This window comes from Rhineura floridana, chromosome 7 (assembly GCF_030035675.1).
Source record: "Rhineura floridana isolate rRhiFlo1 chromosome 7, rRhiFlo1.hap2, whole genome shotgun sequence".
Classification (NCBI taxonomy): Eukaryota; Metazoa; Chordata; class Lepidosauria; order Squamata; family Rhineuridae; genus Rhineura; species Rhineura floridana.
The window spans coordinates 98,685,539-98,697,039 of NC_084486.1; the positions used below are offsets into that span (position 1 = coordinate 98,685,539).

At 41.0% G+C, this 11,501-nt stretch overlaps 1 protein-coding gene across 5 annotated transcripts in view; it reads left to right on the forward strand.

Moving 5' to 3' along the window:
- Positions 1-10,128, forward strand: part of PASK (PAS domain containing serine/threonine kinase) — a 66,119-nt gene extending 55,991 nt beyond the window's left edge. For all 5 annotated transcript variants that reach the window (XM_061636672.1, XM_061636675.1, XM_061636673.1 and 2 more), the window contains 5 exons: positions 350-484; positions 2,549-2,748; positions 3,138-3,271; positions 4,888-5,034; positions 8,004-10,128. In XM_061636672.1, coding sequence (XP_061492656.1) covers positions 350-484; positions 2,549-2,748; positions 3,138-3,271; positions 4,888-5,034; positions 8,004-8,215 — 828 coding nt within the window. In that variant the 3' untranslated portion in view covers positions 8,216-10,128. The remainder of the gene's footprint in view (positions 1-349; positions 485-2,548; positions 2,749-3,137; positions 3,272-4,887; positions 5,035-8,003) is intronic.
- Positions 10,129-11,501: the final 1,373 nt, after the last annotated feature.

The window sequence follows — 11,501 nt, forward strand, 5'->3', positions numbered from 1 at the left end:
AACTAGAAGACAGCTATTTGTCATATGTAAATTATGTGTCCATACAATAAGGCCCACGTGGCTTAGTTAGTTATCCTGTACAAGGTGTCTAGTTAATATTCCTTTGGAAAACCTTGTATGTTGAAATTCTCTTTGGTTTTTTATTGCTTATTCCTAATTTGCATTATGTTATTAGCCTTTGCGTCAGTGGAATATTAAGGGATGCAATATACATTAGTTTTCCTATAATGTAAGATTAAAATAAACCTGAATATAATTCTCTAAGGCCTATAATATATTTGGATCATTTCTTATTTATGGGGAGTAGGATATAAAGTTTGTGAAGTCAAGTGGTTCTCTTTGTCACCAGGTGCTAGATGTCTTTGAGAATCGGCAGTTTTTTCAGCTAGTGATGGAGAAGCATGGGTCAGGCCTGGATCTCTTCACATTCATTGATAACCAGCCTGATCTGGATGAGGCTTTAGCAAGTTACATATTCAGACAGGTGAGATTTGGTTGAACTGAAATGTGCAGAAAGATATGGATCTGCAAGCTGTTAGTTCATAAGATGGTGGGAAAAGCTGTCCTGATGCAAATGGCAGCTAGGGTTGTACAGTAATCTGGACTGAGATTATGGGAAGGGCGAAGAACTAACTCTTCCTTCTCCCCACATCACAATCCTAGCCTGGATTGGGGACCTCTGCAGATGTTGCTTTTGGTAATTGTGTGAATGTTACATCCATTTTGACCTTTAGTCTCCTTGTTTGGTGACACTTGATAATGTTTAATACGGGATTGGAAACCCTCCAGATGTTACTGGACTCTAGTTCCCATTGTCCCTGACCATTGGCCATGCTGGCTGAGGATGCTGCACATCTGGAGGACCCCAGGTTTCCCACCGCTGGTTTACAGGAATGCAAAGGAAGTAACTCTGGCAAGCAGTGAACCAGCCTGTGCTGCTGTGTTGTCCTTTATATTGCAGCTGCCTAGATGACTGTTTAGTCAGCTCTGATGACAGCCTCATAGCCTTATTAGAGGAAAAAACTATAGCATGAATGCTACTTCATCATACTTTAGATGGCCATCTGTTTTTATTTACTTGCAGTGCACATTAAGCTTTGGGGGGAAAGAATAGTTTCTCCCATATCTTTTTACTGTAATAGCTTGATCGACTGAATATATAAGACAAATATTTTTTGTTGGAATCAGGTGTTCTTGAGGTGATATATTAAATTACAGCATTATAGAATGAATGATGGAAGAAGTGGCAGCATTTAGGAAGGAACTTATTTCTATGACACTCACACTTGAGCAATTTATAATGGTGCGGGCAGACAGACAAGGAGCTAGGTGTTGTATTGGTAAAGCAGATGGAGAGACTGAGTGAGAAGATGGCTTTGAGAGCAAGAGATTTATCTAATTAGGAGCTCAGAAGCCTCGGGAAGGAGAAGACACATTTCCCCCCTTCCAGCTGTCTTGCGAATGCTGCATGAAAGAATGGTTTCCGTAGCTGCCCTCTGTCTCTGCCCTCTTCAGCCACTTTACCTAGGAGCCAGTAACCCTGTCTCTGGGGCAGGGAACTGATTCCTTTGTGAGCTTCTGAGCTTAGAAAATTGTCTGCCCCAGTTCCCACCTACTTTATTCCTAAGGGCTTCCAGGCTAAAAGCAGAGGTGGTAATTGCTCTCTGTGAGTATTTCTTTGCCTGCAGGCAGAATGAAATGTAGGGAGGCCTGCATTTGCAGGCTTTACTTTTCACTGAATTAAGAATGTTGGTGAATAAACAGATGGGAGTATGACCATTGTCACAGAACCTTGTTTGGAGAATAAACTGCTGCAAGAGTCACATGACAGAAAAACTGGAAAATAAATTTAAATAAATAATGAGATCTCTTTGGCAAATGAGATTTTTTTTAAAAAAAGATTTAATGGTGCTAGATAAATAGGGACATACTTTAGCACTCACTTTTTCTTCATAGAAATGTTTATATGAACATGCTAGTAGCCAAAACCTTACGCTTTGATGGGCTATTATTTTTACTCAAGTTTTGGAAATAGTGCTTCTCATAATATACAAATGCCACTGCTCACGAAACTGACTTGCATTCAGTTTGCACCACAGAATTCTTTAGAAGGGAATTCATGCCTAATTGAAAACAGAGACTGACTGTTGGCTTCTTGACAAAGGCTAATGACACTGATCATAATCCAGAAAAACTTGATATGCCTGAACCTCATTTTATTTCCGAGGGACTTGAATGCATCACTTTCTCTTTGATATACACCATCACTTCTTAATCAGCCCAACTTCAAAGGATTGTTGTCAGGATAAAATGGGGGAATGATGTAAGCCATTCTGATCTCTGATGGGATAAAACTATGTAATAAATATTGTGCCCAATTGCTAAAAAAAAAAAAAAAAGGACTGCAGTACTAAAACAATTTTGTATATCCTCTTTTTAGTAGCTTAATGTCTTTTCAGAGCAAAAAGCAGAAATAAAATTTCTAGGCTACAGTTAATATTATTTGCAGTAGTGCCTATTCTGACCCCTGGTCTTGTCTGTCTGTTAGCTGGTGTCTGCCGTGAACTATCTGCGCTGTAGGAATATCCTTCACAGAGATATCAAAGATGAGAACATCATAATTGCTGAAGAATTCACTATCAAGCTAATAGACTTTGGCTCAGCCGCATACCTGGAACCTAACAAGCTGTTCTATACCTTTTGTGGGACAATTGAGTACTGCTCACCAGAAGTGCTCTCAGGAAATCCGTATGTATGAGTTTGAAGGAAAACCTGTAGACCTTACTAGCAGTACCTTGATTGGGTTGATGGGAGGGCCTGTAGAACAAACCTAAGAATGAAGCAAGAAAAAGATAGTATCTCTTTAGTGATCATCAGCGTGGTTTTATCCTCCTTGCTCTTGTTTTGCTTCAGTAGGTCTCCCTGTCCATCGGCAGAGAGACACATAGGCCATTCCTTCAACCAGATCTGAGGGTGGGGGTGGAAAGGTGTCTTGGGTGTTGGTAAGAAATTGTTTTTGGTTTAATTTTGTGCCTGGATCTCATGATAGCTAATTATATTTTATTTTGATTGTATTCCCCTTTTGCTTTATTATAATGTGTGAACATTATAGACTTGAACTGTGCATTGCTTTCTAGGTACTTGGGACCAGAACTGGAGATGTGGTCACTTGGTATAACTCTTTATACCATAGTCTTTGGAGAAAATCCTTTTTGTGAGCTGGAAGAAACCATGGATGCTGTACTAAGACCTCCTTACAGTGTGTCTGATAGTGGGTATTTCACTAATATATTAAAGGAGTTACAAACTGAGGGGAAGGGAAATAGAACCTGTGCTAGCTTTTCTACGCAAGTCAATTGCATTGGGTTTCTTGGTGGAGGGGCACACATTCTACGTGTCCCAAAAAAGTTATGTGTGGTTTCCCTTTCTGATGCCTCCTGACTGGTCTGATATCACAATGAGAATGAGACTATGGAAGCACATTACTGAATGTCTAGTAAATCCTGAAATAATTCCTTGCTCTGTTTGAATGCTCTAGAGATGATAGGAGAGTAAATCTTTCATACCCCAGATCTCAGGCCTCCAGTGAACCTGAAAAGATGGCGGGTTAGTTTGTGACTTTAGGCATCATCTTGGGGCCTTGTCAGAGGTGAGATGGCAAACAGGTGCTATTTGCCAGTTTATGTCCATATGCTTTGATCTGTGGTGATTGGTGTGACATAAATAGCAGCTTAACTGTTGTTGGGCAATACAATAATTATTTTAAAAATATGAGAAGAAGCATTTCTGGGCTGCAGTGGGTATCCATGTGTCTTAAACGTTAATCAAGACTTCCATATTGCTAGATTCCTCTAGAAGAGAGGGGACTTAACTCACTCTCTTCTCCCTGCCCCCCCTCTCAGTCCCAGATTCCCATCCAGAAGCTACTTTTCCCTAGGAAAAACAGCCATTGGACTTTTCTTATACACATACGGCATGCCAGGGAGATAGTGGAATTCAACAGTTCTTGGGTTATTCTCATGTGATTTGTGGGCTAAATAATGACTGTCAGCATCTTAAACCACTTTTTTGTATTTCAGGAGAATAGCCCTGAAGGACTTGTTTTTGAACTAGGTGGCCACTTGGGCATTACATTTGTATAGGTCTATTTTGCACCATCTAGGGTACAATCTCCGATAAAAGGGGTCAAGGTCCACTCAGCCTTCCATCCATCCGTGGTCGGTAAAACGAGTACCCGGCATATGCTGGGGGGTAAAGAAAGGCTGGGGAAGGAACTGGCAATCCCACCCCATATATACGGTCTGCCTAGTAAACGTCGCAAGATGTCACCCTAAGAGTCGGAAACGACTCGCGCTATAAGTGCGGGGACACATTTACCTTTTTAGGGTTGTATTTGTCAACCAGGACTAAAGCTTGGCTCTATTTCATAGCCAAGCAAAGAGAGAAGAAACTAATTAAGGGTGGTATTCAACTAAATAATAGTGCAAGCGCAAGGATTACTACTGCAGCAGGACTTCTCCTCTCCCCCCCCCCGTGCACTCTGCACCATCCCCAGAGAGGAGAGGAAGAACATTCCGTCGTGCGATGAGAAATCCTTGCGTTGATTATTATTATTATTTGATTTATATCCCGCCCTTCCTCCCAACAGCAGCCCATGGATGGAATGTTCACCTTAGCACTATGTTGAACATAACTCTAAGTAAGGAAGAAGCTGGGGGGCGGAGAGGTACAATATTTCTAAACTGTGTGGAGTGGATGCTTCGTTTCAATTTGCTCAAATTATAGAACTTGCATTAGCTGTGCTTAATGTAACTAGCACAATTGACTGGCAAGCTGAAGACCAATATAGAAGCTACTGATGTTATTTCTCCTCCATGTTGTCTTCAGACCTGATGAATCTGCTGACTGGGCTCTTGCAGCCTTTTCCAGAGGATCGCACAACTCTAGAAATGATAGTGGAGGATCCTTGGGTGACGCAACCCGTGAACATCACTAATTACACATGGGAGAAAGTGTATGCCTCTGCCAAGCCAGGTAGGAGGCAGGGTTGTATAAGTATTTCCAAATTTGTATTGAATTTCCAAATGAGCAAGGCCTATAGTGAACACTATAAAGCAAGTGTGGGGAACCTTTGGCTCTCCAGTTATTGCCCACACAACTGCCATTAGCCCTAGCAAGCATGGACAGTGGCCTGGGATGATGGGAGTTGTAGTTCAGCAACATCTGGAGGGCCAAAGGTTCCCTACTCCAGCTATAATGGAATAATTTCCCATTCAGTGCAGTTGGTTCAAGGACCCTGGGCACCGGGTTTGATTATTTGAACATCTGTGTGGCTGCTGTGTGTATGCTTACTGATCAATAAAATTCATTGTGTTCAATGGGCTTACTCCTAGATAAGTATAGTCAGAATTACAATTTTGTATTACAATCCTGTATGTGTCTACTCAGCTCTATTGAGTTCAATGGGGCTTACTCCCAGATGTGCTTGTATAGGACTGCAGCCTTAATTTGGAGCCACTGCTGCTTGAAATATCATTACCAAGCCTGCTCATGTCCCTGTGTGTGTGTACCCGCAAGTTACACATGTACACATGGAGGTGCAGTATTGGTGAACTTTGGGGATTATTGTATGCCATAGTGGTTATTGCCACTATTGAGGAATTAGCAAACAACTGTCCTACTTTAGGTTTTAACAGAAAAAATGGCTGGAACATTGGCTGCTAGAAGAACCAAATGCTGTGTTGCAGAATAAGTTGGTTAGTTATTTCCAGATTATACGCAGGCTACTCATGTTTCTTCTACTTCATCTGTTTCTATAACAGAGAAGCAAACAGAAACGGAAAGTCTAATAGTTGTCATATAAGGAATGGATGGTTGCTAGGAATCCAGCAAGGTTATGATGGAGGCCTAGACCCACAAGAGGAGAGCTTGAATGCAAATGACTTGGGCTTGGATGACTGGAGGGCAGAAGAATAGCAAGATTTAGGAAATGGATGAGATTGAAGGAAGATAAATAATACACTGTTCCAGTGAGAGGAGAAGAGGAGGAATTGGCTCCTAGAGTTTCACTGTGACCTGAGGGTCTGAGTTTGTAGCTGTATACTAGGGTTTTAGCAGCAGCTAGGCAGACATTTTGGCTTTAAAAGAGGATTAGACAAATTCATGGAGGATAAGGCCCTCAGTGGATACTAACCCCGAGGGATATGTTCTACCTCCACAGTTGGAAGGACTATGTTTCTAAATACCAGTTGCTGGAAACTGTGTGTGTGGGGGAGTTCTGTTATGCTCAGATCCTGCTTGTGAGCTTCCCTTAGGCATCTGGATGGCCACTGTGAGAACAGGATGCTGGACTAGATGAGCCACTAGCCTGATCTTATGTTACCCTTAAGTCCTAGATAGCAAGGTTTTGGCTACTGATGAACATCCAAGAAAAAGGCTATGATGGGATGGCCAAAGGTAGTTACACCTTTATATGTTGCTCTTGTGCAATTTACAAGTCAGCAACCTTGGTTCCTGAGAACCTTCCTAATAATGGTTCAAAAATAGAAAGGCTTTTCCTACGGGAGAACACAAGGCTCATGTTCCCTTTGAGGGACTCTAGCTAACTCAAAGAAAATAAGAAACACTGACAGGAGGCAAGGAGATGAGAAAGATGAGGCAAGCAGGGGTCTAGCTAAGGCTGGAGAAAGTTGTTCCTTTGTAACAGCCAGGGCAGAAAAGACTGAACTGTGCGACAAAATAGGGTTTTGTATGCACATAGTGAAATACAGGACATTTTGAGGGGAGGGGACATTTGAGACAAAAGATTATTAAACTGAAGATGAAACTAAACCAAATAGCCATTACAGAACAATAAGTATGTATACTGAGTCACAGCAGGTACAGTAGTATAAGCTTCCTGCCTCATACTGATTGGGTGGTTTTGAGACTTCCCTGAGCCAATTGTCACCTGAGCATCCTGTTTCAAGGATGTCCTACATGGAAAGCAGAGGTGACCAATTAACTGTTAATAAATGCAGATAGCTATCAATTAGATTACCAGTTGGACATTCCCAGTCAGAAGTAGGCTTCTGTCTTGTAGGGCTAATCAAGGACCAAATGGAGGCTTTATTTATTTATTTAATTCATTCATTCATTCATTCATTGCACTTGTATACCGCCCCATAGCCAAAGCTCTCTGGGTGGTTTACAGCAATCAAAAACATTAAAACAAATATACAATTTAAAACACATATTTTAAAAACAATGTAAAACACAATTTTAAAATTTAAAACAGTATAAAAACAATTTAAAACACATGCTAAAATGCCTGGGAGAAGAGGAAGATCTTGACCTGGCGCCGAAAAGATAACAGTGTTGGTGCCAGGCGCACCTCGTCAGGGAGATCATTCCATAATTTGGGGCCACCGCTGAGAAGGCCCTCTCCCTTGTTGCCACCCTCCAAGCTTCCCTTGGAGTAGGCACCCGGAGGAGGGCCTTTGATCTTTAATGCATATGTTAGCAGTGTCAAATTATCTCGGTGGATAATTGGGGATTAATATACATCCAGAGCTTACACTCCTGTCAACCCTATAGATATTGTCTTAGGGAGGATACCCTAAAGCCAGTGTTTGCTTCCTCTGTTGTGTTTGCAGAGTCCTGTACTCATTGCACATTCACCTGTAGAGCAAGGGAATCAAGTAGTTCTGGGGCATGTACAAAGTGCCAGCTGGTCCAAGCGCTTCAGTAACAGTATGTAATGGCTGTTCAACAATATTTGTGGCTTAGGGCAGTATTCAACTAAATAATAGGACTTGCGCAAAGATTAGCATTAGTGCAACAGGACTTACCTCCCTCTCCTCCCCTTAAATCTGCTCCAGAGGTTGGGGAAAACCCCAGAATAAATTTAGGGGGGGGAGTCCTGCTGCACTAGGGCTAATCCTTGCATTGGCACTGTTTAGTTGAATACCAGTCTTAATGTTCATTCATATTTAATATATTTATATCTTTTTTTAACGCCTCAGGAAGCAACAATTTCAAAAGTCATTCTATAGGCTGTAGTCATGGTGCCATCTGGGCCGTTCCAAGTCTGGACAGTGAGCAGAGCTTTAGTGATGATGCCAGTAATTATGAGCTGATGGATCCCCAGCTGACAAGAACTACCAGTGCAACGGACCAAGAGCCATCAACCTCTGCGGCGCAAGACCCATCAACCTCTCTCTGTTGTCAGGAGTAGTGAAAATTGTACGCTGGACATTTCTCTCTTGTTGAATAATATCTCCTTATACTTAAGTGCTTAAAAAGATGCCATGAGGACATGAAATTCTGACAAACTTACTGGCTATGTTTTGAGGCAGAATAATGGAGTCACAGCAGCAGTTCACTGCCCACTGTGAGCACCTGTCACACCTGCTGGCTCCTTCGACATATATATGTGGGCATCTCTTTTTCACAATGCCTATATGCAAAAAGTGCTCATAGACTCGAATAGCATGACAAATATGCTGCATAGAATCTGGGAATCTACCATGTGATTCAAGCCTATCCACTGGATTTTGTATGTGTGCAGGCATTATGTAAGTAATACCTACACTTGGAGATTAGGCAGTCCTGGAGAAGAGACAGCAGAGGCTCACAGTAAAGGGTGGGGCAGACAGGTAACCACAATCCCACTTCTCTGCCATGCATAGCCAGTACATTCATGGGAGTTGGCCCATCCTCTATTAAGTTAATCACAACAGAACCTTTATTTCAAAAGTGGCTTAGAGTGCTAAACTCTTAAATGTAGGTGTCCTACACTCTAGACATCTTTGGAGTTTAGGGGAGGGAGGCCACAAGCGGTGTCATTTGGGCATGCATTCTGCTTGAGATGACTGATAATGTGAATTAATATAACACTCAGTTCTTGGTTTCTTGGATGACCCTGCTTCTGAGGACCACATATTAGTGCTGACGTTTTGTAGCTGGTAGACATAAATGGGAGTTCAAATACTCCTTGCCCATCAAGAGAAAATAAACTTTTCTAATGTTTTATTCAGTTACTGCATTCAAAATTAGAGTCTTCCTCTTTGTCCAGAAAAGAACCCTATTTCTGACTGTGATTTTAATTACCTAAATATCCTGACTCTGCTTAAAGAATCAGGCATTGGATAGTTCATATTCAGTAGGCTTAGTACATCCTCTTTTTTAAAAAAAAGAAATTTTACATACAGTCTGCAGATGATTTGCAAAATGTTAATTTTCTTGGAAGTATTAGATATTTTATATATTCTAAGAACAAAACAGCAACCTGCATTTTATAGATCTCTTTTGAACTCTTTTTGGAACAGTTCATTGTTTTTTTCAAGTGAGCTGTACTCTAGCACAACTCAAGATTATTTCTCTGTCCTAGCTCCATTTCTGGATGACCTGAGAATTGAACACTCTTGAAAAGAGTTGGTATAAGTTGTATTTGGCCCTAATGCACCCAGAACTAGGTACTTCAATAATATAACTATATTCAAATTATTTTTTACAGAATAGGCCTTACTGCTTTTAATTTTAGTGGACTCCAGCTTAGAAGTTGATTCTGTGGAGCACACTTCCCATGTTAGCCTTCATTTCCTTCATCTTGAAGGAATTTATCAAATCAGTCTGTATAGTAGAGAAGTACTTAAAAGTCATGTTAGCTCTGTGTGTGTGTGCGTGCGTGTGTGTGTGTGTGTGTGTATAATGGATGTTGTGTAGGTACCTCTAACAGAGTATTATATTCTGCCCCTAAAAGATACATACTCATAGCTGTATCTTGGTACTTGTTCCTGGAGGGCAGTGTTTTCTGGGCAAACTCTACTAAGTGTCCCAAACACTAAAGAGATGTGTTCTAGAAAACTGATGCAATTAAAGAGTAACCCAAGAAAACCTTACTGAATGCTGTCACCTTGGAGCAAAACAATTTTGACAGTGTGATTGTGAGGTATCTTTAAACAATCTAGCAAGTGATGTGTCAAATTTTACTGTAGGCTGTTTCTTAAAACATACAACTTTAGAATATAAAGTATCTTATTGAATGCTAAGAATTTCCATCTTAATTGTGCTGAATCACTTTGACAAAGTGAACAGAATGTTAGTATGTATTTTGTGTGTGTTTACTAAAGGCTCTTGTCATTAACAGCAATGGTCCAGTCTTGTTCCCTTTTTGCTCTGCATACTTGGCATAACAATCTAATGTCCCTCTCCAACAGGAAGAGAACAGACCTTTATAATACTTTGATTCCTCCTGTCAATATGTGTGTGTGTGTGTGTTCTTCTCTTCCTGCTGCCCTGCCTCCTTCCCCCAATCCCTGAAACAACAGAAAACCCTTGAACACTAGAACTGAACTGAGTGTACGGCCTTTCCATACTAAAATTCCTAGTTCTCCCCCAGCCCCCCACCTTCTTCATTACAGCAATGTAATTGGAGAGGAGGTCATTTTGTTATTGCCATTATTAAACAATTGGCAGCCCTCAATGGAAGGGGATAGCTTGCATGAGGAGCTGGGAAGGTAGTCTCCTTCATTACACACCGGCAGACTCCATCAGGGTTTCCATTTAGACAGGTCCATAGTTGGGAGTTTATCAATTCTGCATGTAAAAAGAAGTAGCTCATTCTTTTCATGTGAAAAGTATCTTTAATGTTACTGGGAGTTTCATGGATGGATGTGCCCCACCCATAAAACTCCCACTAACTTTGAAACAATTCAAACCTTCCTTACAGCTAATCGATTTATTAGATTGCCTCTACTATCACTAACAGCCTTTGTTCCTATTCCTATTGCTCTTCAAATTGGGTGATAAAGATTGCTTCAGACACTGCATGGCAGCAATTTCTGCCATTTTATCTCCAAGCGAACATTTTTTGGAAACAAGGGTGGAGGTCAAATCCCAGTTCCTTGATGGGCATACGTATTACACAGCCACAAGAGTGTCTTTATACTATAGCCAGCATGGATTTTTCGCATTCCACAATGTTAAATTGAAAATACCCCCATGCCATTCTGCTGCTTTCCATAAGCACATTTCAAAACAAAACCTTACAAAACTTCCAGTCCTGAATTCAGAAACGCTTGCTTAACAATCCCTCTTAAGTTTTCTGGTGATACACAAAACACTTGAATCAAGAGTTCAAAGTGTAAAACGGGGGGGAAAGGACCCATGTTGAATTTTTATCTGTCAGTGGTCTCATAATTTGTTGAAATTAATTAAACATCAGCCATGTTCACAGAGTACCTGTAATCCTATTACTTACCTTCCCACATACTCTGACCTTCATCTTCTGCAGTTTAAGTTAAAAAAAATGCATGGCTCAGTTTTAATTTAAGAAATTTAACATTGGCATCTATTATAGCATTGGGCATGCTCAGTAAGAACCAACTGTGTTCTAAAAGCCAGACTCACAGCTGTTTGGTTTGGCTAATCAGGTGGCCACACCCATGCCAGACCTTTATTTCACTTTGTCATGGATTTCCCCCCCCCAAAAAATCCTGGGAAGTGTAGTTTGTGAAGGG